Here is a 25,497-nt window from a genome sequence, read left to right on the forward strand (position 1 = left end):
AGAAAATAAAAAACAGGTGGTATGCACATGTAGGCCTATGCCACTAACATGTTTCAGTTCACAGTTAGGAGGAAATTAACCGCATTCTGACTGGGCAGGAAATTGAATGCACCCTCCGAAAAATCTCCATAGTTACAGTACTTGTCACATGACACAAACATGTAAACGGAGAATACTAATTAGTTTGCCAAGGCCTACAGTAAAACATGTCTTATTTCCTCGGCTGTCAGTGTAAAGCTAGGTATATTTCTTAATATCTATACATATACAAGTGTGTGAGCGATGGAAAAACATTTATTTGCCTCAAATATCAAACTTTCCGATAGATATCGGGAGGAAGAACCTTCCATGAATAAAAACGACGCATAGAAATGTCAAAAGGAGCGTTGCTGTTTGCTGACTTGAGATGGGAGCAAGCGCCTCGATATCTCTCTGTGTAAGTTTGAGTAATTTCTTATTTTACAAGGCATACCGTGCAATGCAGTATTGAATATAGCTTGTTAATGAATAAAAGACAGGCAAGCGAAAACTGAATTGTCAGTGAATGCATCAGCCAAGTTTCATCAGTAGGTGAGAATTCTCAGTCAGCTAACGTTACATCAGCTGTTTTACAGGAAATACAGTAACGTTACATAACTTCAGACAATTTTCCCATTTCAGCAGACACTTTGTTCCTCAGTTTGTCACTTAATTGTGGAAATCCTCACTAAAATCCTGATTGTGTAGGCTTAATGTTAATTAAGGGCAAGTTAAGCAGTAACCCAGAAAGATTATGCTTTAGCATGGCTTTCAATGGCTTGAATAAAGGGTAAATCCATTTGAATTCAATCAACTTTTTGACAGCATCCCTTTCGATTTAAATACAACTTCCCATACACGTTTGCCTATGGAAGAAGTGGTCAGAAAGGGAATTTTTGGACCTGAATGCCAAAACATTCAGGAGATGAAGGTGCTCAAAGTTTAACCATTTTACCAACATACCATGAGACATCCATGTTTCATCACTGGAAAAGATAAACAGTTTAGTTTGATATCAAATAAAAGTTTACAAACAAGGTGTCACGAGTTACAAAGCCAGAACCCAGAAGCAGACCAGGACAAGGTACGTTGAAACGAAGGTGAGTGTTTATTTACAAATTCAAGAGTGATGCTGAATAATCCAGGAACAGAGCGGGCGGCGTGGATGAGTTGTTGAGGGTGCAGTTGTTGGTCCAATGATGGCTCGGCAGCCGCCGACCATCAGGCAGAGGTAGGGTGAAGGTTCCGGACGAGTGACTGCAGATGGAACAAAACGGAGGTAAGTAAACAACAAACCAACAAGGTGCAAAACAACAAAACTAACGCTAGACGCTCTAAGACTGATACTCTGATAAACCTACTGTTCATGGCTAACGATCCGGCAGGGAATGGATGTTAGGCCAGAGCCTAAGAAGGGTGATGATCAGGACCAGGTGTGCAGATTGCTGATGGGATGCAGGTGCGGAAATCAAGAGAGCTCCCCGGAGCGTTTCCAGAACCCTCGGGAAACTGGAGATCCCGAGCAGAAAAACTAGTCCACAGACAGGACCCGACTCAGACTGCCGGGATCGTTACAGTACCCCCTCCGACGAACGCCACCGGGCGGACTCCCGGAGCGCCAGGATGGAGGCGGTAGAAGTCACGGATGAGGTCAGCATCTAGGATCTGTCGCCGCGGAATCCAACTCCTCTCTTCAGGACCATACCCCTCCCAGTCCACGAGATACTGGAAACCCCGGCCCCGCCGTCTGGAATCCATGATGCGTCGCACCGTGTAGGCAGGACCACCTCCGATCATCCGAGGAGGAGGAGGAGGAGGCGGAGGAGGCAACAGAGGACTGAGGAGAACAGGCTTGAGGCAGGAGACATGAAAGGTGGGATGGACTCTGAGCGTCCTCGGGAGTTTGAGTCGAACTGCCACCGGATTGATCACCTTCTCCACCACAAACGGACCAATGAACTTCGGTAACAACTTCCTAGACTCAGTCCGTAAAGGAAGATCCCGTGTGGCCAACCAGACCCTATCTCCGATGGTGTAGGTGGGAGCGGGGATCCGGCGACGATTCGCCTGGAGCTGATACCGGTCCGAAACTCTAAGGAGTGCCTTTCTGGCCCGATGCCAGGTCCGGTGGCAACGACGAATATGGGCCTGAACAGAAGGCACTGAGAGCTCCTTCTCCTGAGAAGGGAACAAGGGAGGTTGGTAGCCATACAGGCACTGGAAGGGAGACATCCCAGTGGCAGATGTAGGGAGAGTATTGTGGGCATACTCAACCCAAGGCAACTGAGAGACCCAGGAGGTGGGGTTGGAAGAGGCCAGGCAGCGTAGCGTGGATTCCATCTTCTGGTTGGCTCTCTCCGCCTGACCATTAGATTGGGGGTGAAAACCAGATGTGAGACTGACTGTAGCTCCAATGGCCAAACAGAAGGACTTCCAGACAGCAGAGGTAAACTGAGGGCCACGGTCGGAAACGATATCACTGGGCAACCCGTGGACCCTGAAAACCTCCCTAACCAGGATCTCGGACGTCTCCGAGGCAGAGGGAAGCTTGGCAATTGGCACAAAGTGGGCGAACTTGCTGAATCTGTCCACGATAGTCAGAACGACCGTGTTCCCCTCAGAAGCGGGCAACCCAGTGACAAAGTCCAGGGCCAGATGCGACCATGGTCGCCGGGGAATAGGAAGGGGGTGAAGTAGTCCAGAGCTGGGCCGATTGGTACCCTTATTCTGCGCACACACTGGACAGGCAGCAACATAACCCCGAGTATCCTCGGCCATGGCAGGCCACCAAAAACGTCTGCGAAGAAACGCCATCGTCCGAGCCACGCCAGGGTGACAAGCCATCTTGCTGGCGTGGGACCATTTGAGGACCGCAGGAGACGAACCGACTCAGGCACAAACAACCGACCGGGTGGACTGTTACCGGACCGGGCTGCGTCCGAAGAGCCGCCATCACCTCCTCCTCAATCTTCCACCTAACAGCTCCCACGACGCAGTTCCGGGGGAGAATTGTCTCGGTCTTGGACCCACCCTCCTCCGTCTTGGAGAACATCCGAGACAAGGCGTCGCCTTGCCGTTCTTAGATCCAGGTCGGAACGTCAGGGAAAAATTGAATCGTCCGAAAAACAACGACCACCTGGCCTGACGGGAGTTGAGACGTCTAGCCGATTGCACGTAAGCAAGATTCTTGTGGTCAGTCCAGACAATAAACGGTTGCTCCGCCCCTCCAACCAGTGGCGCCACTCCTCCAAGGCAAGTTTCACCGCGAGAAGCTCCCGGTTACCCACATCGTAATTCCTCTCCGCAGGCGAAAGGCGACGAGTAGTAGGCGCAGGGATGGAGTTTACTGTCCGTGGAGCATCGCTGCGACAGGATGGCGCCAACTCCCACATCAGGACGCGGTCCACTTCAACGACGAACTGACGGGCCGTGTCCGGTTGAGAGAGAATCGGTGCGTTGGTGAATCGCCTCTTCAAATCCAGAAACGCTCGATCCGCCTCCGGATTCCACTTGAAGCTCCTGATACTGGAAGTCAAGGCAGTTAACGGAGCGGCCACACGGCTGTAATCCCGGATGAATCTGCGGTAGAAATTCGCAAACCCCAAAAATCTCTGGAGCTGCAATCTCGCATCGGGCTGGGCCCATTCCAGAACCGCTCTAACCTTCTCCTGGTCCATCCTAATCTCTCCCCTGGAGATGATGTACCCGAGAAAGGATGTCGTGTGGGCGTGAAACTTCGCACTTCTCGGCCTTCACGAACAGGCGATTCTCCAACAATCGCTGCAGAACCTGCCTGACATGCTGGACGTGGTCGGAAGGTTCCTTCGAGAAGATCAGAATGTCATCCAGGTAAACAAACACAAAGAGACCGATCATATCTCTCAGGACGCCGTTCACCATACTCTGGAATACCGCTGGAGCATTGGTCAGTCCAAACGGCATCACCTGATACTCGAGTGACCCATCGGGTGTATTGAAACCCGTCAACCACTCGTCTCCCTCTCTGATCCGGACCATGTGATACGCATTGCGTAGGTCTAGCTTGGTGAACACCGTAGCACCCTGTAAGGAGTCGAAGGCAGAACTCATCAAGGGCAGGGGATACTTGTTCTTGACCGTGATGTCATTCAACCCCCGATAATCAATACACGGTCGAAGAGAGCCATCCTTCTTACCCACAAAGAAGAATCCTGCCCCCAGGGGTGATGACGAGGGACGAACGAGACCAGCAGCTAGGGACTCCTTGATGTAGGTCTCCAAAGCCTCACGTTCAGGTCGGGAGATACTGTATAACCTTCCCTTGGGGTAGACAGCTCCAGGGAACAGGTTGATGGCACAATCATATGGTCGGTGGGGAGGGAGTGACAGAGCCTTCTGCTTACTGAACACTTCCCCAAATCGTGATATGTCTCGGGAACCAGGGACAAATCTGGGGGTTTAGCCTCAATCACCTGACTGGGAACCGAATGGGGACAGGCAGTCTTGAGACAGTTAGCATGACAATCAAGGCTCCAACTCGTTACCTTGCCCGTCACCCAATCGAACGTGGGATTGTGTTCCTTCAGCCAGGGGTATCCAAGGACCAGAGGAACATGGGAAGACGGCAGAATGAAGAATGAAATCATCTCCGAATGATTCCCCGACAACAGCATCTTAACCGGTTCAGTCCTCATCGTGATACGTGCCAGACTACTGCCGTTCAGAGTGGTCGCTTCAATGGCTTCCGGCAATTGCTCCTTGGAAAGCCCCAGCTGTTCCACCAACTCGGCATCAAGAAAGCTCCCATCGGCACCTGAATCGATAAAAGCGTTAATCGCTAAGCTCTGATTCCTGTTCACAAGGGTAGCCGGGAAACGGGGTCTGACAGAGGTACTGAGAGGTTGAAACTGGCTCGCTAAAAGTCCTCCCAACTTTAGCGAGCCGGGCAGTTTGACGACCGCCGGGAACAAGTGGAGATGTAATGTCCCGAGCTACCACAGTAGAGGCAGCAGTTGGTCTTACGTCTATGTTGACGCTCCTCCTTGGTTAACCCGTGCCGCCCCACTTGCATGGGTTCAGAATCGGGAGAGATGACCTCTCCACTAATCCTTTGTGGTGGAGAATGATCGACGTGTTCTGGTCCACCACCCGACCCGACTGGGAACTGAGAAGCTGATCGATTGGACGGACCCCATTGCTTCTCCCTCCTTCGCTCTCGGACTCGATTATCCACCCGAATAGACAAGGCTACCAAGCTGTCCAGGTCACAAGGCTCGGATAGGAGATCAACTCATCCTTGAGCTGCTCCGACAGACCCTGGTAAAAGGCCGCTTGCAGAGACTCCTCATTCCACCCACTCTCCACAGCCAACGTCTTGAACTCGATCACGAAGTCGGCCACGCTGCGAGTTCCTTGGCGAAGCGAAAACAGGCGCCTAGCTGCGTCCCTCCCTCGGACGGAATGGTCGAAGAGCTTCCTCATCTCGGCCGTGAACCCCTGGTATGAAGCCATGCAGGGGTCTTGTCGTTCCCAAACGGCTGAAGCCCACTCCAGCGCTCGACCACGCAGCAACTCAATCACAAAGGCTATCCTAGCCTTGTCTGTGGCATAAGAGTAGGGCTGTAGATCGAACACTAACCCACACTGCATAAGGAAAGAACGGCATCTTCCCAGCTCCCCCTCATATTTATCCGGCGCCGGAACCTTGGGCTCACGGAAGGACACCGCTCCAGACGCGGCAGGCGAGATGGGTGAAACCGGTAGTGGATCCTCCACCGGAAACTTGCGCTGGTTCTGGACCTCCGTCAGACCGGTAGAAAGGTTCCGAACTGCCAACGCGATCTCCTGTAGCTCCGTGCTATGATGGCCCAACATCTTCTCCTGATGGGTAATGGCATGGCGAACAGAGTCCAGGTCCGCTGGGTTCATTACTGGCCGGATCGTTCTGTCACGAGTTACAAAGCCAGAACCCAGAAGCAGACCAGGACAAGGTACGTTGAAACGAAGGTGAGTGTTTATTTACAAATTCAAGAGTGATGCTGAATAATCCAGGAACAGAGCGGGCGGCGTGGATGAGTTGTTGAGGGTGCAGTTGTTGGTCCAATGATGGCTCGGCAGCCGCCGACCATCAGGCAGAGGTAGGGTGAAGGTTCCGGACGAGTGACTGCAGATGGAACAAAACGGAGGTAAGTAAACAACAAACCAACAAGGTGCAAAACAACAAAACTAACGCTAGACGCTCTAAGACTGATACTCGGATAAACCTACTGTTCATGGCTAACGATCCGGCAGGGAATGGATGTTAGGCCAGAGCCTAAGAAGGGTGATGATCAGGACCAGGTGTGCAGATTGCTGATGGGATGCAGGTGCGGAAATCAAGAGAGCTCCCCGGAGCGTTCCAGAACCCTCGGGAAACTGGAGATCCCGAGCAGAAAAACTAGTCCACAGACAGGACCCGACTCAGACTGCCGGGATCGTTACACAAGGTTGTCAAACTATTTTATAATTTCTTGAATTATTGATACTTTTTTAATAAAAGGTATTACTTTTTTTTAATGTTAAAGCTACAATATGTAACTTTTTGGGCCACCGATCAAATTCACATAGAAATGTGAGTTCTAGATATGTCATTCTCATTGAAAGCGAGTCTAAGAAGCAGTAGATATGTTCTATGTGCGCTATTTCTATGCTTCCCGTTCTTACGTTTTGTTTTTGAGTCATTTACTTTCGGTTTTGTACAGCAACTTCAAACAGCTGAAAATATAATATTTTTGGTTATGGAAAATATATTTCATAGCGGTTTAGATGGGACAATGATTATCTACACTATATTTGCTTGTTTTGTCACATAAACTGAAATAGGCGAACTATTAGAATTTTAGCAACCAGGAAATGGCATAGTGCATCTTTAACGTCAATATTCGCATATGTTGTAGCTTAGACCCTACTTTACTTCATATGAGGTTTTTGTGTTGTGCCCGCCATTGGTTGAGACACAACATGCTCTTGAATACAGGGTGGGTGTCATTTTAATCATAGAAATATAATTCATAGAATGGACCGCTGCAATTTAGCTGGTACACCATTGGACCTCCAACCATCTTTGTGGTACCATTTGAAAGTAGACATTTTTATTTTATTCCCATTTAAGTACATTTATCAGCCAAAACATGACACATACCCTGTATTCAAGAGCATGTTGTGTCTCAACGATTGGCGGGTACAACGCTAAAACCTCAGATGATGTAGAATAGGGTCTAAGCTACAACATACGTGAATCTGAGGAGAAAAAAATCGGAGTTTGCGCGTTTTCAAATAATTGACATTTAAGGTTTACATTTTGTATCTTAATAAAAAAATATTCAAGAAATTATACAAATAGTTTGACAACCCTGTTTTGTAAGCTTTTAAATTATATAAATCTCAACCGTTCATCTTTTCCAGTGAGGAAGACATGGATGTCTCATGGTATGGTGGGGTATGCAAAATAGGTTAACTTTGGTTTCTGTCAAAAAGTGATTGAATTCAAATGGATTTACCCAAAAGTTCAAATTAGGAATTACAACTGTGGATAGGCCTGTGGGATACCTGACTCTTATACTGTGTTGTTGAATCCATCCAGTTGGCTCTTATCCTCAGGAAATACTGATAAGAAGGACCAAAATGCCTACAGCTTAAAGTTTTGGTGTCGTTTCTATGCAGAGTGACTCGTCTGCTGTGAGAATTCGGAAGCAAAATGCGAAGATTAGCCCCGAGCCAACTGTTCCAGACCCAGGCCCTGACACCAGTCCTGTCTTTGGGGTAACCCTTGAGAGGCTGAGAGAAGATGGACAGCTTGTTTGTGGAGTGCCCCACATGCTGCGACACATGGTGGATTTCCTGGACAGAAATGGTAAGGTATCATACTGCTAACACACACACACACACACACACACACACACACACACACACACACACACACACACACACATACACATACACACACACACACACACACACACATACAGTGGGGAGAACAAGTATTTGATACACTGCCGATTTTGCAGGTTTTCCCACTTACAAAGCATGTAGAGGTCTGTAATTTGTATCATAGGTACACTTCAACTGTGAGAGACGGAATCTAAATCCAGAAAATCACATTGTATGATTTTTTAAAGTAATTAATTTGCATTTTATTGCATGACATAAGTATTTGATCACCTACCAACCAGTAAGAATTCCGGCTCTCACAGACCTGTTAGTTTTTCTTTAAGAAGCCCTCCTGTTCTCCACTCATTACCTGTATTAACTGCACCTGTTTGCACTCGTTACCTGTATAAAAGACACCTGTCCACACACTCAATCAAACAGACTCCAACCTCTCCACAATGGCCAAGACCAGAGAGCTGTGTAAGGACATCAGGGAAAACATTGTAGACCTGCACAAGGCTGGGATGGGCTACAGGACAATAGGCAAGCAGCTTGGTGAGAAGGCAACAACTGTTGGCGCAATTATTAGAAAATGGAAGAAGTTCAAGATGACGGTCAATCACCCTCGGTCTGGGGCTCCATGCAAGATCTCACCTCGTGGGGCATCAATGATCATGAGGAAGGTGAGGGATCAGCCCAGAACTACACGGCAGGACCTGGTCAATGACCTGAAGAGAGCTGGGACCACAGTCTCAAAGAAAACCATTAGTAACACACTACGCCGTCATGGATTAAAATCCTGCAGCGCACGCAAGGTCCCCCTGCTCAAGCCAGCGCATGTCCAGGCCCGTCTGAAGTTTGCCAATGACCGTCTGGATGATCCAGAGGAGGAATGGGAGAAGGTAATGTGGTCTGATGAGACAAAAATATAGCTTTTTGGTCTAAACTCCACTCGCCGTGTTTGGAGGAAGAAGAATACTTAAAAATCATACAATGTGATTTTCTGGATTTTTGTTTTAGATTCCGTCTCTCACAGTTGAAGTGTACCTATGATAAAAATTACAGACCTCTACATGCTTTGTAAGTAGGAAAACCTGCAAAATCGGCAGTGTATCAAATACTTGTTCTCCCCACTGTACATACATACATACATACACACATACACACACATTACTTTGTTTACAGTCCATCCCCTGTCCTTACTGCAGGTGTGCAGCAGAGGGGTCTGTTCCGTCTGTCTGGCTCTGTGGTGAGGACCAGGCAGCTGAGGCTGAGATTGGACAGGGGAGAGAGGATGGATCTTGAGGTGGAGGGGGATGTCTCCACTGTGGCCTCCCTGCTCAAGCTCTTCTTCAGGGAGCTGCCCAGCCCCATCATACCAGAGCCTCAGCGCAAGGACCTGGTTCTCAGCCTCACAGGTATGGCAATTGACCCTTCGCTAGGGCCCTCCCCAGAATATGGGGCAACCACTCTCAGCGATCCAATAGAGCTCGCCAGCTTGTAGTCCTAAAAATGAAAATGTGTTAGCATTTTGTACCTCTGGTTCTTTCAGCCATTCCTATGGGTGAATTGAATGGGCAAAGAATGGGGTTTTGGGATAAACACTGAAAATAAGGTTAACACAACCTTAGGAGATTTTATACGTTTTGTTCTCTGAGATACTATCAGACAGTTAACATGAACTTGATGAATTATGAAGCCTTAATGTGCCTTATGTGCTTGTTTTGATTACAGAAATGCTTCAAAATTCACAAAAAGTGACGTTAGCTGATGAAGATGATCTCATAAAACAAAATGTATAAGATCTCCTAAGCCTGTGTTTACCACATACCTTATTTTCAGCATTTATCCATAGGCTTTGGCCAATGAGCCATTACATTTACATTTACGTCATTTAGCAGACGCTCTTATCCAGAGCGACTTACAAATAGGTGCACTCACCTAATAGCCAGTGGGATAACCACTTTACAATTTATTATTATTCTTTTTTCTAAAAAAATTTTTGTTGGGGTAAGGGGGGGTAGAAGGATTACTTTATCCTATGCTTTGGCGGAGTTAGCCTCCGTTAGTGCCTACAAAAAGACGGCATTACTATTGCTCTCTATGGATAGCAACTGTTGTCAAGTCCGACACCTCGGACAAGCTCACTTTTTAAAAGCATGGAAGCCATAGAGCCCCAGAGTGGAGGTGTCATAATACCCATAAAACCTAGCGGTCAAACAGGGAAATGGTTCCAATTGTTTTTCCACCATTCATTTTTCCTATAGGGTATTTTAGAAACACTTAAAATAAGGGCTGTGTTTCGTGTAGGCTTACCCTGGCGTGACGTTTTGATAACCATGTACATTTCTCTATCATACACAGATTTTATCACTCAGAGTTATCACCCGTATCTCATGCCATATACTGTATATGAAATCCAGGTCACAGTTTCCATATGATATGTGTGTTTCTGCTAACCTATAGTGGTGAGACCAGCACACACATGGGGAAAATCGCAGACTGTTAATCTATCACAGTCTAACCTTTAGTCCCCACAAACATGCTTCCCACCATTGTCTGCATATATTGCTTTATGATGTGGGTAAAATATCTCAGCAATATGCACCACTTGTTTACGTGTGGTTCAACCACTACTTTGAGTCTGAATATAAGTAATAATAAATACTTTTATGGGGTTTAATTGGTATTTCCAAAGATTAAGCCTAGATTTTCAACAGAATGATGCTATTGATGTTGATGCTATCAGGTATTGAATTTTGATGTGAAGTGTTGCTAATGTTCATGTCAAGATTTTCTTTATTTTCTCTAGAATGTAAGAATGAGGCAGAGTTGATCGCGGCTCTGAAAGAGAAACTCAGCAGCCTACCTGTCGACAACCACAGCATCCTGTCTTACCTCCTCCACTTCCTGTCAAGGGTGGCCTCTCACAGCCAATCAAATCACATGCCCGTGGAGAACCTGGCCACAGTCTTTGGACCCTGTATATTCCAGTGAGTCATTGCCAATTGCAACCCTATTCATCACATCATAGATCACCCCAGAGACATATTCAGGGCATAGAACTTGTGCAAACATTACAAGTGGGAAATGATCAGTCATAATAGCTAGTTGACTTAATAAAAGAGACTAAAACATTGTTCCACTGTATTCAATTGGTTAGTAACCTACACAACTGTAGTCCTAGTTCAGGTTAACATTAGTGTATAACAATTAAACATGACTGCCAGTTCCAATCCTCACAGTTCAAATCAAATCAAAGTTTATTGGTTGCGTACACAGTTTTTCAAATGCTTATCGCAGGTGCAGCAAAATGCTTATGTTTCTAGCTCCAACAGTGTAGCAATATCTAGCACTACAAAACAATACACACATAATCCAATAGTAAAAAAATAACAAGAAATTAAGACATATCAGAACAGTTGCACAATTAGGAGCTGGAAGGGGTGGAGGGGAGTTGACAGAGTTGAGGAAATGGGTGTGGAGTGGGGCGATAGAGCAGGACAGGCAGTGGCCGACAGAAGTTATTGTACAGCTGTAGTTCTCCAGTTTACAGAGCTCTGCCGTCTGTGTAAACAAACATGGCCCCAGAGATCTTACTGTCTTGTCCTGCCATGCCTCTGCCCTGACACAGTGGTAAGACGTATTTACAGTTGCGGACAAATGTATTGGCACCATTGCACTTTTCTGTAATAAATCCCTATTTCTTCTCAAATAAGTTGAATTTGAAAAATAGTTTTGGTCTTCACATGTTGTTTGTTATTGGATTGTCAACATTGCAGAACACATTACGTTTACAATTTTTTATGAAGAAAACATTTAATAATGTAATGGACAAAAATTATTGGCCCCCGAGCTAATTCTTGGTTAAACAGGCTTTGGCAAAGATAACTGCAAAAAAATGCTTATTGTAGCCATCAGCTTGCTGCACCTTTCTAATGTCAATTTGGCCCACTCTTCAGCTGCAAACTGCTCAAATTCTTTAATATTTGAGTGGTGCCTTCCACCAACTGCTGTTTTCAGATCTTGCCATAGGTTTATGATGGTATTCAGGTCTGGACTCATCGCTGGCCATTCCAGAACAGTCCAGTGTTTATTCTTGAACCATTCCTGAGTGAATGGCCCACAGTGCCAAACTGACAGTCACTCAATTAGCCATGGTCACAGATACCTTAAAAAAGAAAAGGTTGGGGCATGGGTCAGAAAACCAGTCAGTATCTGGTGCCTCATGCAGTACATGTACTTCGCATAGAGTTGATCAGGCTGTTGATTGTGGCCTGTGGAATTTTGTCCCACTCCTCTTCAATGGCTGTGCAAAGTTGCTTGATATTGGCGGGAACTGGAACACGCTGTCGTACACGTTGATCCAGAGGATCCCAAACATGCTCAATGGGTGACATGTCTGGTGAGTATGCAGACCTTGGAAGAACTGGGACATTTTCAGCTTCCAGGAATTGTGTACAGATCCTTGCGACATGGGGCCGTGCATTATCATGCTGAAACATGAGGTGATAGCGGTGGATGAATGGCACGACAATGGACTTCAGGATCTCATCAAGGTATCTCTGCATTAAAATTGCCATCAATAAAATGCAATTGTGTTCGTTGTCCGTAGCTAATGCCTGCCTTTACCATAACCCCAACGCCACCAAATGTGAGAGAAATGCGCTGTTTGTGCATATGGGATCTTTTATTTCAGCTCATGAAACATGGGACCAACACTTTACATGTTGCGTTTATATTTTTGTTCAGTGTAGTAATCATGGCCGAATACCGACCAGGCGTGCAGGGCATGTGCCCAGGGGCCCTGACCTTCAGGGGGCCCCCTTTGATTTTGTTAGTCACTCTCACTCAGATATCATTAACATGGCATAAATCTTGGCAAATGTGTAGAATTACAGGAAATTAGCTTTAAAACTGCACACATTTCTCTCCACCACATGGCAAAGTGGGTAGAATTGCATGAAATTTGCTGTAATTTGTATTATTAATTTTTTTGCACCATGGCAAAATGTGTAGAATTGCAGACAGTTGGCTTTAAAGCTGCAACATCTTCTCTACTCCCCATGGCAATGTGTAGAATTGCAAGAAATGTACTTTAAAACATTAGTTTTTTAGCTCCACCATCAAATGTTTTGCCTGCGAGGTGGGGGTGGGGGGGGGCAAATTTCACTTAGGGCCCCCAAAAGGCTAGGGCAGGCTCTGGTTTTCAGTATTGGTATTGCATAGAGAAGCAAATCTCATTTTACAATAATGGTGTGAATTATATAGTTGTAAATGGCATACAATCACTGTTAAAACTCAGTCTTGATTTCCTCTGATCAGCAGAGCATTTTACTGAACACATTTTCATTGACGTTTGGTCTTCCTCTCCCTGTACAGTGTTCCATCAGGGCCTAGGATGCTGGAAGAGCAGAATGTGTGTAATGCCCTGTTGCTCCACCTCCTTAGACATCAATCCGTTGTCTTTATCTGTCCCCCGGACCTTCCACACCCCCCTCCTAGCCAGGACACCCCGTCACCACCCCCACCCCTCGCAGCCCTGTCCCATTTTGAGGTGAGACATTACAGTGATTTGTACTGTACATCTCTCCTTGGCATCTGAGGATAGGCTTACAGAGGTTCATAATGTCCTGAGTTTTCGCTAAATTAACAATAGCCCTGACCCTGACCTTAACCCTTCAAATGCTGTTATCTTTAAGAAATGACAGGATATCCTGCTTCCCCTGACCCCTGTGAAGACAGGTGAGGGGTTTCATGACGCATCATCCCACCCCAGTGAACTCCATTTACTTTGCAACAACAGATAATATCATACAGTATTATGGCATATTTCCACCTAAGACTTACCCAAGTGTTTTACCATAAAGGCTCAGACTTTTGTGTTTCCACCTCCACGGCCCGGCTCCAGTGTCTCACAGGGCCGTGGCCTCAGTGGACCTGCTCTGACTTAGGGCCAAGGCCAAGCCACTGGTACTTTTCAGCTGGCATATACATAACAATGGCTAAGCAACTCACAAAGCAACTGTCTTGATAATGCAGAGGTTGTTGATTCTGCTCGCCCCAAGTCTTTAGTGTCACATCCTGATGGAAACAATAACACTAGAGCTGACATTAACATAAACACTGGCGACACACTGGTGTGGGGTAAGTCTTGGTTGGAAATTCCCCATATACTGTAACATGTCTTTGATGGTTATACAGAACAAACCAAACATCTCCAATATTATGTTTGATAGCATAGTAATCAAGCATCTTATAGTGCTGTGTCATGTACGGTAAGAGGACATTTCAGGGAGTAATGTGTCTTTATTGTCCCGGCTGCAGGAGAGACTGGGGGGTCCTCCCAGCACCTCTCGGTCAGAGGAGAGTAACAGTGTAGGAAGGTTTGACGGAGACAGCACCACGTCAGAGACAGGAGGTCTTACGGCCAACACACCCAGAAAGGCATGGACGCCATCCAACCTGAACAGGTACAGTCCCCTGCCTAGTATCACCTGGAAGTCTCTGAAAGAGCCCATATGAGAGCCATTAAAGAGATGGAATAATATGAAAGTGTAAAGCAACAAAAGTGGTTATAAACTCAGCAAAAAAAGAAACGTCCTCTCACTGTCAACTGCGTTTATTTTCAGCAAACTTAACATGTGTAAATATTTGTATGAACATAACAAGATACAACAACTGAGACATAAACTGAACAAGTTCCACAGACATGTGACTAACAGAAATGGAATAATGTGTCCCTGTACAAAGGGGGGGTCAAAATCAAAAGTAACAGTCAGTATCTGGTGTGGCCACCAGCTGCATTAAGTACTGCAGTGCATCTCCTCCTCATGGACTGCACCAGATTTGCCAGTTCTTGCTGTGAGATGTTACCCACATTTACATTTACGTCATTTAGCAGACGCTCTTATCCAGAGCGACTTACAAATTGGTGCATTCACCTTATAGCCAGTGGGATAACCACTTTACAATATGTTTTTTTTTTTTTTTCTTTCTTTGGGGTGGGGTAAGGGTTATCCCACTGGCTAATCATTAAAGTAAGAAGGATTACTTTATCCTATCCCAGGTATTCCTTAAAGAGGTGGGGTTTCAAGTGTCTCCGGAAGGTGGTGAGTGACTCCGCTGTCCTGGCGTTGTGAGGGAGCTTGTTCCACCATTGGGGTGCCAGAGCAGCGAACAGTTTTGACTGGGCTGAGCGGGAACTGTGCTTCCGCAGAGGTAGGGGGGCCAGCAGGCCAAAGGTGGATGAACGCAATGCCCTCGTTTGGGTGTAGGGACTGATCAGAGCCTGAAGGTACGGAGGTGCCGTTCCCCTCACAGCTCCGGTTTGTCAAGATCGGTGTGGAAGAACTTGACTGGCCTGCACAGAGCCCTGACCTCAACCCCATCGAACACCTTTGGGATGAACTGGAACGCCGACTGCGAGCCAGGCCTAATCGCCCAACATCAGTGCCCGACCTCACTAATGCTCTTGTGGATGAATGGAAGCAAGTCCCCGTAGCAATCTTCCAACATCTAATGGAAAACCTTCCCATAAGAGTGGAGGCTGTTATAGCAGCAAAGGGGGGACCAACTCAGTTTTAATGCCCATGATTTTCGAATGAGATGTTCGACGAGCAGGTGTCCACATACTGTTGGTCATGTAGTGTATATCATCAATAATACTATTTATGTATGCCTATATAGCATTTGCAAAGTCATCAACAGCTATTGTTTCAATTCAACCCAGGGTTCAAATAAAAATAGACAATACATATAGGCCTAGGGTTTCAAGACTTTGTAAATACAACCCATATTTATTTGTACTTTAACTATTTGCACATTGTTACAACACTGTATATAGACATATTATGACATTTGAAATGTCTTTATTCTTTTGGAACTTCTGAGTGTAATGTTTACTGTTTATTTATTGTTTATTTCACTTTTGTTTACTATCTACTTCACTTGCTTTGACAATGTTAACATACGTTTCCCATGCCAATAAAGCCCTTAAATTGAAATTGAGAGAGAGAGTGAGAGTAAGAGTGAGAGTGAGAGAGAGCGCAGACTGTAGTTTCAGAATTCCCCTCCTACATTAATAGGACAGCAAAAGGCGTAACGCTCGCTCACCATAACAAATACGTAGTTTTATTAGACAAGTTTAAAAGGCAAGTTTTCAGATTTATGGTGAGCTAGCGTTGCACCTTTCCCTGTCCAATGATGTCTACACATTTTTAGGTTGCACCTCTACTCACGTTGGTTGAGCACCTTCTACTTCTTTCCTCCTACATTAATAAAAATAGTCTCTGCCTCACTATTGGAAAGTGTAGAAAAGTGGAAAATTACTAATTAGTTCCCATGAAAAATCTACATAATACAGCCATCTGTTTCAAAGTAAGGTTTCCTCACCGAACTGAAGAGGCCTTTTGCCTTAGCAAGTGTAAACATCTATTTCTTTCCCCATGGCTCTGCATGTGACTCCTAGGTTATTATTAGCTATGAGCGATTTTGTGCATGTGTGCGTGCGTGAGAGTGGTGTAAGAGCTAGTAGGAAAGAGAGTGAGACCCTTGCTGTGTGTTTGTGCGTGTATGAGAGAGAAGAAGTAGTCTCAGTTTCTCTCTCTCTCTCACTCCCTCTGTCTCTCACTTCCCCCCCTCTCTCTCTCACTCCCCTCTCTCGCTCTCTCTCTCAATCCCTCTCTCTCACTCCCCCTGTCTCTCACTCCCCATCTCTATCTCTCTCTCTCCCCTCTCTCGCTCTCTCTCTCAATCCCTCTGTCTCGCTCTCTCTCACTCCGTCTCTCGCTCGCTCTCTCTCTCTCTCTCACCTCTCTCACCCCCCCCTCTCTCTCTCTCTCTCAAATCAAATCAAAGCAAGCTGGTATGTACAATTCAATGTACTAAACCAGCGAAGGTTCACTGATGGCTCACCTCTCAACTTTTGCCAATGTCTGAAAGTATTTACTGAAATCATGTTAGACTCACAGTTCTGTTCTGAAAAGTACTATCCATATATTTTGTTTATTCCCAGTCATCAAGGATATTTGATATATTCCTTAAATCAAATCAAATGTATTTGTCACATGCTTCTTAACTACAGGTGTAGACTAACAGTGACATGGTTACTTACGGCCCTTCCCAACAATGCAGAGAGAAAGAAAGAGAAATAATAGAAAAATTATAACACAAGGAATAAATACACAATGAGTAACGATAACTTGGCTGTATACAGTTGAAGTCGGAAGTTTACATACACTTATGTTGGAATCATTAAAACTCGTTTTTCAACCACTCCACAAACTTCTTGTTAACAAACTATAGTTTTGTCAAGTCGGTTAGGACATCTACTTTGTGCATGACACAAGTAAGTTTTCCAACAATTGTTTACAGACAGATTATTTCACTTATAGATCACTGTATCACAATTCCAGTGGGTCAGAAGTTTATATACACTAAGTTGAGTGTGCCTTTAAACAGCTAATTGACATCATTTGAGTAAATTGGAGATGTACCTGTGGATGTTTTTCAAGTCCTACCTTCAAACTCAGTGCCTCTTTGCTTGACATCATGGGAAAATCAAAATAAATCAGCCAAGACCTCCACAAGTCTGGTTCATCCTTGGGAGCAATTTCCAAATGCCTGAAGGTACCACGTTCATCTGTACAAACAAGAGTACGCAAGTATAAACACCATTGGACCACGCAGCCATCATACCGCTCAGGAAGGAGACGCGTTCAGTCTCCTAGAGATGAACATACTTTGGTGCGAAAAGTGCAAATCAATCCCAGTACAACAGCAAAGGACCTTGTGACGATGCTGGAGGAAACAGGTACAAAAGTATAATAATAATATGCCATTTAGCAGACGCTTTTATCCAAAGCGACTTACAGTCGTGCGTGCATACATTTTTGTGTATGGGTGGTCCCGGGGATCGAACCCACTACCTTGACGTTACAAGCGCCGTGCTCTAACAGCTGAGCTACAGAGGACCACCAAGTATCTATATCCACAGTAAAACAAGTCCTATATCGACATAACCTGAAAGGCCGCTCAGCAAGGAAGAAGCCACTGCTCCAAAACCGCCATAAAAAAGCCATCGTATTTTTTGGAGAAATGTCCTCTGGTCTGATGAAACAAAAATAGAACTGTTTGGCCATAATGACCATCGTTATGTTTGGAGGAAAAAGGGAAAGTCTTGCAAGCCAAAGAACACCATCCCAACCGTGAAGCACGGGGGTGGCAGCATCATGCTGTGGGGGTGCTTTGCTACAGGAGGGACTGGTGCACTTAACAAAATAGATGGCATCATGAGGAAGGAAAATTATGTGGATATATTGAAGCAACATCTCAAGACATCAGTCAGGAAGTTAAAGCTTGGTCGCAAATGGGTCTTCCAAATGGACCCCAAGCATACTTCCAAAGTTGTGGCAAAATGGCTTAAGGACAACAAAGTCAAGGTATTGGAGTGGCCATCACAAAGCCCTGACCTCAATCCTATAGAAAATGTTTGGGCAGAATTGAAAAAGCGTGTGCGAGCAAGGAGGCCTACAAACCTGACTCAGTTACACCAGCTCTGTCAGGAGGAATGGGCCAAAAAACACCCAACTTATTGTGGGAAGCTTGTGGAAGGCTACCCAAAACGTTTGACCCGAGTTAAACAATTTAAAGGCAATGCTACCAAATACTAATTGAGTGTATGTAAACTTCTGACCCACTGGGAATGTGATGAAAGAAGTAAAAGCTGAAATAAATCATTCTCTCTACTATTATTCTGACATTTCACAATCTTAAAATAAAGTGGTGATCCTAACTGACCTAAGACAGGGAATTTTTACTAGGATTAAATGTCAGGAATTGTGAAAAACTGAGTTTAAATGTATTTGGCTAAGGTGTATGTAAACTTCCGACTTCAACTGTACACGGGGTACCATTAGCGGGTCTATGTGCAGGGGTATGAGGTAACTGAGGTACTGTACATAAAAATCTAAATAGTGAAACATTATCCTTTTTAGATAAAACTATACTAAATATATTCACGTCACCAAATAATTGATTAAAAAACACTGTTTTGCAATGAAGGTCTACAGTAGCCTCAACAGCACTCTCTGGGGTAGCACCAACCTAGGAGGCTCATGGTTCTCACCCCCTTCCAATGACTTACACAGTAATTATGACAACTTCTGGAGGACACCCTCCAACCTATCAGAGCTCTTGCAGCATGAACTGACATGTTGTCCAACCAATCAAAGGATGAGAGAATTAATCTAATACTGAAAGCATAAACTACAGCTAGCTAGCATTGCAGTGTACAATGGATTAAAGTGAGCGTAAAGAAATCAATCTTTACCTTTTTTTGTTGAGTGCTCCAACTCCTTTTTACCTCAAATTACTCCTTTTGGAAATGTTTCTTGGTAAGCCATTCTCACAATAGTTGAACAGTTTTGAACAAATTAATTACTTCAAAAATTAGAGAGAGAGATTTCATTTTTTCACTTTCACGTAACGTTACTTAGCTAGTGAATGCAGCTAGCTAGTTTAGCCTACTCAAACACCCGGCTCAAACAGCTAGCTGGCTATGGCTATCCAACACTGGAACTCAAGGTAAGCTTTTGGTTTTATTAATCTGTTGCCACCGGAGCCCGCTGGTGTAACTGTTAAACTGCTTGCTGTACACTGTACTGCATGATTGTAGTGGGTTTACTAATGCGTTAGTTCTAGTAGCTATGTTGTCATGGTGACAATGATGTAGGCTGTGTGAAGCAGTTAGCGGTTATGGTATGAAGGTTTGGCTTGGAAAGTTTTTGTTGCCTGGTCACAGCTGTTGTGTTGTGCACTGAAGTCCACAAGCGAAGGGAAAAGGTGAGAGGAGGATAGCACGTAGACGCGAGAAGGAATTATACAATGAGCAAAGTGATCATGCTGTTTGTATGTGGCTGCTATGAAAGTGAACTGTGTTTGTTATGACTTTTACTTCCTCTAGATAGTCAAGTTTGATCGTCTTCTCGTCACCCCTGATCATTCTGCCAGTTCTGTTGAAAGACTTTTCTTAAATGGAAGTAAATTGAACGAAACTGGGATAAACATATCTGAATTTGTCCAATAGAAACTTTAGTTTGCAACTGTTTGGACTAATGATTACACCCTAGATGTCTGTCACCTTGATTACTCAAGTTTGTCTCTCGACCTGTGCACCTACAGTGCATTCGGAAAGTATTCAAACCCCTTCACTTTTTCCACATTTTGTTACGTTACAGCCTTATTCTCAAATGGATCAAATAAATGTTTTCCCTCATCAATCTACACACAATACCCCATAATGAAAATGCGAAAAAACAGGTTTTTAGAAATGTTTGCAAATGCATTAAAAATAAAAAACAGAAATAACTTACTTATATAAGTATTCAGACCCTTTGCTATGCGACTCGAAATTGAGCTCAGATGCATCCTGTTTCCATTGATCATCCTTGAGATGTTTCTACAACTTGATTGGAGTCCACCTGTGGTAAATTCAATTGATTGGACATGATTTGGAAAGGCACACACCTGTCTATATAAGGACCCACAGTTGACAGTGCATGTCAGATCAAAAACCAAGCCATGAGGTCGAAGGAATTGTCCGTAGAACTCAGAGATAGGATTGTGTCGAGACACAGATCTGGGGAAGGGTACCAAAACAATTCTGCATCATTGAAGGTCCCCAAGAACACAGTGGCCTCCATCATTCTTAAATGGAAGAATTTGGAACCACCAAGACTCTTCCTAGAGCTGGCTGCCCGGCCAAACTGAGCAATCGGAGGAGAAGGGCCTTGGTCAGGGAGGTGACCAAGAACCCGATGGTCACTCTGACAGAGTGCTGGAGTTCCTCTGTGGAGATGGGAGAACCTTCCAGAAGGACAACCATCTCTGCAGCACTCCACCAATCAGGCCTTTATGGTAGAGTGGCCAGACGGAAGCCACTCCTCTGTAAAAGGCACATGACAGCCCGCTTGGAGTTTGCCAAAAGGCACCTAAAGGACTCTCAGACCATGAGAAACAAGATTCTCTAGTCTGATGAAATCAAGATGGCCTGAATGCCAAGCGTCACGTCTGGAGGAAACCTGGCACCATCCCTACGTTGAAGCATGGTGGTGGCAGCATTATGCTGTGAGGATGTTTTTCAGCGGCAGGGACTGGGAGACTAGTCAGGATCAAGGGAAAGATAAACGTAGCAAAGTACAGAGAGATCCTTGATGAAAACCTGCTCCAGAGCGCTCAGGACCTCAGACTGAGGCGATGCTTCACCTTCCAACAGGACAACAACCCTAAGAACACAGCCAAGACAATGCAGGAGTGGCTTCGGGACAAGTTTCTGAATGTCCTTGAGTGGCCCAGCCAGAGCCCGAACTTGAACCCGATCTAACATCTTTGGAGAGACCTGAAAAATAGCTGTGCAGTGACGCTCCCCATCCAACCTGACAGAGTTTGAGAGGATCTGCAGAGAAGAATGGGAGAAATACAGGTGTGCCAAGGTTGTAGCGTCATACCCAAGAATACTCAAGGCTGTAATCGCTGCCAAAGGTGCTTCAACAAAGTACTGAGTAAAGGGTCTGAATACTTATGTGAATGTGATATTTCAGTTCTTTATTTGTAATACATTTGCTAAAATAAAATAAAAATAGTTTTTTGCTTTGTCATTATGGGGTATAGTGGGTAGATTGATGAGGGGGAAAAAAAACGATTTAATCCATTTTGGAATAAGGCTGTAACGTAAAATGTGGAAAAAGTAAAGGGGTCTGAATACTTTCCGAATGCATTGTAAACATTCATAGGCTAGGTTGTAGCAACCTCATGATGGGTATAGGAAAATGTTTGTATCATGTAGTAGCCTAAACCTATCATTTTTACATTTAGCAGACGCTCTTATCCAGAGCGACTTACAGTTAGTGAGTGCATACATCATTTTTTATACCCCCCCATGGGAATCGAACCCATAACCCTGGCGTTGCAAACGCCATGCTCTACCAACTGAGCTACATCCCTGCCGGCCATTCCCTCCCCTACCCTGGACGACGCTGGGCCCAATTGTGCGCCGCCCCATGGGTCTCCCGGTCGCAGCCGGCTACGACAGAGCCTGGATTCGAACCAGGATCTCTAGTGGCACAGCTAGCACTGCGATGCAGTGCCTTAGACCACTGCGCCACTCGGGAGATGTTACATTCAGCTGGGTGAATGGAATATGAGTGACAGTCATCCAATATGCTGTAATAGAAATAAGGCCATGCTCATTAATAAAATAATTATCCTCCCTAATCTTAAACGGCACCGACCGCCACTGTTGCATGTAGGTGGGGATAAAGTGACTAGGCAACAGGATAGATAATAAACAGTAGCAGCTAATGTGATGAGTCAAAAGAGTTTAAAGGAAAAGGGGTGAATGGGAAGCTCTTGATTAACTATTTAACTAACTATTTAGCAGTCTTATGGCTCAGGGGTAGAAACTGTTCAGTGTCCTGTTGGTTCCAGACTTGGTGAATCGGTACCGCTTGCCATGTGGTAGCAGAGAGAACAGTCTATGACTTGGGTAGCTGGAGTCTTTGACAATTTTTAGGGCCTTCCTCTGACACCACCTGATATAGAGGTCCTGGATGGCAGGGAGCTCGGTCCCCAGTAATGTACTGGGCCGTATGCACTACCCTCTGTAGCGCCTTGCGGTCAGATGCCAAGCAGTTGCCATACCAAGTGGTGATGCAGCTAGTCAAGATGGTCTCAATGGTGCAGCTGTAGAACTTTTTGAGAAGCTGAGGGCCCATGCCAAATCTTTTCCGCCTTCTGAGGGGGAAGAGGCGTTGTTGTGCCTTCTTCACGACTGTGTTGGTGTGTGTGGACCATGATAATTCCTTAGTGATGTGGAAACCAAGGAACTTGAAGTTCTCGACCTGCTCCACTACAGCCCCGTCGAAGGGGATGGGGGTGTGCTCGGCCCTCCGTTTCCTGTAGTCCACGATCAACTCCTTTGTCTTGCTGACGTTGATAGAGAGGTTGTTGTCCTGGCACCACACTGCCAGGTCACTGACCTCCTACCTATAGGCTGTCTCATCGTCGTCGGCGATCAGGCTAACCGTTGTCGTGCCGTCAGCAAACTTAATGATGGTGTTGGAGTCATGCGCAGCCATGCAATCGTGGGTGAACAGGGAGTACAGGAGGGGACTAAGCACGCACCCGTGAGAGGCCCCTGTGTTAAGGGTTAGCTTGGCGGATATGTTGTTGCCTACCCTCACTACCTGGGGGCGGCCCGTCAGGAAGTCCAGGATCCATTTGCAGAGGGAGGTGTTCAATCCCAGGGTCTTGAGCTTAGTGATGAGCTTGGAGGGCACTAAGGTGTTGAACGCTGAGCTATAGTCAATGAACAGCATTCTCACGTAGGTCTTCCTCTTGTCCGGGTTGGCGAGGGCAGTGTGGCGTGCAATAGAGATTGCGTCATCTGTGGATCTGTTGGTTGGTATGCGAATTGGAGTGGGTCCAGGGTTTCTGCGATGATGGTGTTGATGTAAGCAACGACCAGCCTTTCAAAGCATTTCATGGCTACAGATGTGAGTGCTATGGGGCAATAGTCATTTAGACAGGTTACCTTGGTATTCTTGGGTACAGGGACTATGGTGGTCTGCTTGAAACATGTAGGTATTACAGACATGGTCAGGGAGAGGTTGAAAATGTCAGTGAAGACACTTGCCAGCTGGTCAGGGCATGCTCTGAGTATGCGTCCTGGTCATCCGGCTGGCCCTGCGTCCTTGTGAATGTTAACCTGTTTAAAGGTTTTACTCACATCGTCTACGGAGAGCGAGATCGCACAGTCATCTGGAATAGCTGGTGCTCTCATTTATGTCTTTCTGGAAATGTAATAAGGTCAATTAAAGTTGTGTGTGTTTGGGAAATCATGTGAATCAGGGGGTAACTGGACCATACTAGAACTCCCAGTGTCAGCAATGGCCTCAATCCTTTGCCAGATAGCCTAGAGCAGGGGTAGGCAACTAGATTCAGCCGCGGGCCGATTTTTGTCGGAGTGGATGGTCGGAGGGCTGGAACATAATTATAATAATTTGTACACTGAAAATTGACCACAACTAAGCCAAAAAGAGATTGTATTTGAAAATAACAATAATTGTATACCTTGATTACATTGAGACATGATCACGTTTTTTATTTTATTCACGGGAATGCTTGGGAACAGATTTCCTAAATTAAACTAATTTTTAGCTGAAGTCCTGGTGATGTTAGTCTTTCTTTACCTAAAATCCCCCCCAAAAAATCACTCGCGGGCCGCCTGTTCCCGACCCCTGGTCTAGATGCTCACTTGACCACACATGGTAGGGGCAACACACTCTCTGTGGGTCAAAGAGTTCACACTCCTTGCGTGTGTGTGTGTTTGTGGTGTGTGTTTGGACATGGCCAGTGTGGGTAGCTGTCCATGTTCCCAGACCACTGCCACCTGCCACTGTCTCTGGGCTGGTTGGGGATCAGGTTGTCAAAGGACAATTTAGAGTCAGACAACACCGTCTGGATCTAGCTGGAATGACTCAGAGCTGGTGTTTGTGCTTGCTTGTTTGTGTGTGCGTCTTAGTTATTGGCAAATGAGAGTAGGAAACAGTAAAGTTGATATCACAGAGGATTTCACAGATGCCTCATTACACTGCTGAGAGGGGCTTTGTAAATAGATAAAACATGTGGCAAATAAGATATCAACATGAGATCCTTTATATTAAGGGCTGAGATTTGTTATAGAGCTGTGTGCTTTCGTTCCGAACATAGTCATTTGCATAATGATGTTTTGTCTAGATATGTGGACTCTTCCTCTTTTGCTGTTCAGTATGTAGTCTGAATCATATCTATCAAAGATCTTTAGGATAATCCCTCTACACAGACTAGATATTATTAAATCCCTCCTTTCCCTTGTTACATTGCATTGAGGGTGGTACTCAGCGGGGATTCTGACTGAGGGTCTGGGTAAGAGGCGGTGCTTTCTCTCTCTTTGACAGCCTCTGACCTACTTCCACCTGGGTTTCACAGCTTATAATGGTTTACCCTGAGCAGCATATCCAATTGCTAAGTGCGCTCTGAGGCGAGTGGGCCATCCTAAGTGTGTGCACAGGGGACTGTACACAGTATAGGGGTTGGTTGTCACACGTGGTCCTCTGTAGCTCAATTGGTAGAGCATGGCGCTTGTAATGCCAGGGTAGTGGGTTCAATCCCCGGGACCACCCATATGTAAAAATGTATGCACACATGACTGTAAGTCGCTTTGGCTAAATGGCATATTATATTATTATTATTATGGGGTTGGTTGTCACAGTGTTTGCTAGTAGCTTCTTCCTGTTGTAACAGGAAATTAAGCAATATAGTATACAGTCTTAGAAATAGCCTTTCTTTGATTTAACCATATTCCTGACAAAATTCAGCATTTTATGCCTTGATAATAACAGATGACATTTTGAGTAAATTTGTCTGTGTGTTTGCACATGCATGTGTGCTTGTGTGGTGTGACAGAAAAATAGGAAATGAAGGGAGCTCTTTATTCAGGATACATCACCATGAAGAGAATGACATTCATAATGATGCATTTCTGTATTGTAC

General features: G+C 45.3%; 1 protein-coding gene across 2 annotated transcripts in view; it reads left to right on the forward strand.

Annotated features, from left to right (window-relative positions):
- Nucleotides 1-152: 152 nt before the first annotated feature.
- LOC121553590 (protein FAM13A) overlaps nt 153-25,497 on the forward strand; it is a 44,146-nt gene continuing 18,801 nt past the window's right edge. Inside the window, exons 1-7 of one of the 2 annotated variants that reach the window (XM_041866829.2) lie at nt 153-241; nt 327-436; nt 7,699-7,888; nt 9,114-9,323; nt 10,718-10,898; nt 13,288-13,462; nt 14,233-14,378. In XM_041866829.2, coding sequence (XP_041722763.2) covers nt 407-436; nt 7,699-7,888; nt 9,114-9,323; nt 10,718-10,898; nt 13,288-13,462; nt 14,233-14,378 — 932 coding nt within the window. In that variant the 5' untranslated portion in view covers nt 153-241; nt 327-406. Of the gene's footprint in view, nt 437-7,698; nt 7,889-9,113; nt 9,324-10,717; nt 10,899-13,287; nt 13,463-14,232; nt 14,379-25,497 lie in introns of both variants that reach the window. The other variant, XM_041866830.2, reaches the window with a different exon arrangement.

The sequence above is a fragment of the Coregonus clupeaformis genome, chromosome 37 (genome assembly GCF_020615455.1).
Source record: "Coregonus clupeaformis isolate EN_2021a chromosome 37, ASM2061545v1, whole genome shotgun sequence".
Taxonomy (NCBI): domain Eukaryota; kingdom Metazoa; phylum Chordata; class Actinopteri; order Salmoniformes; family Salmonidae; genus Coregonus; species Coregonus clupeaformis.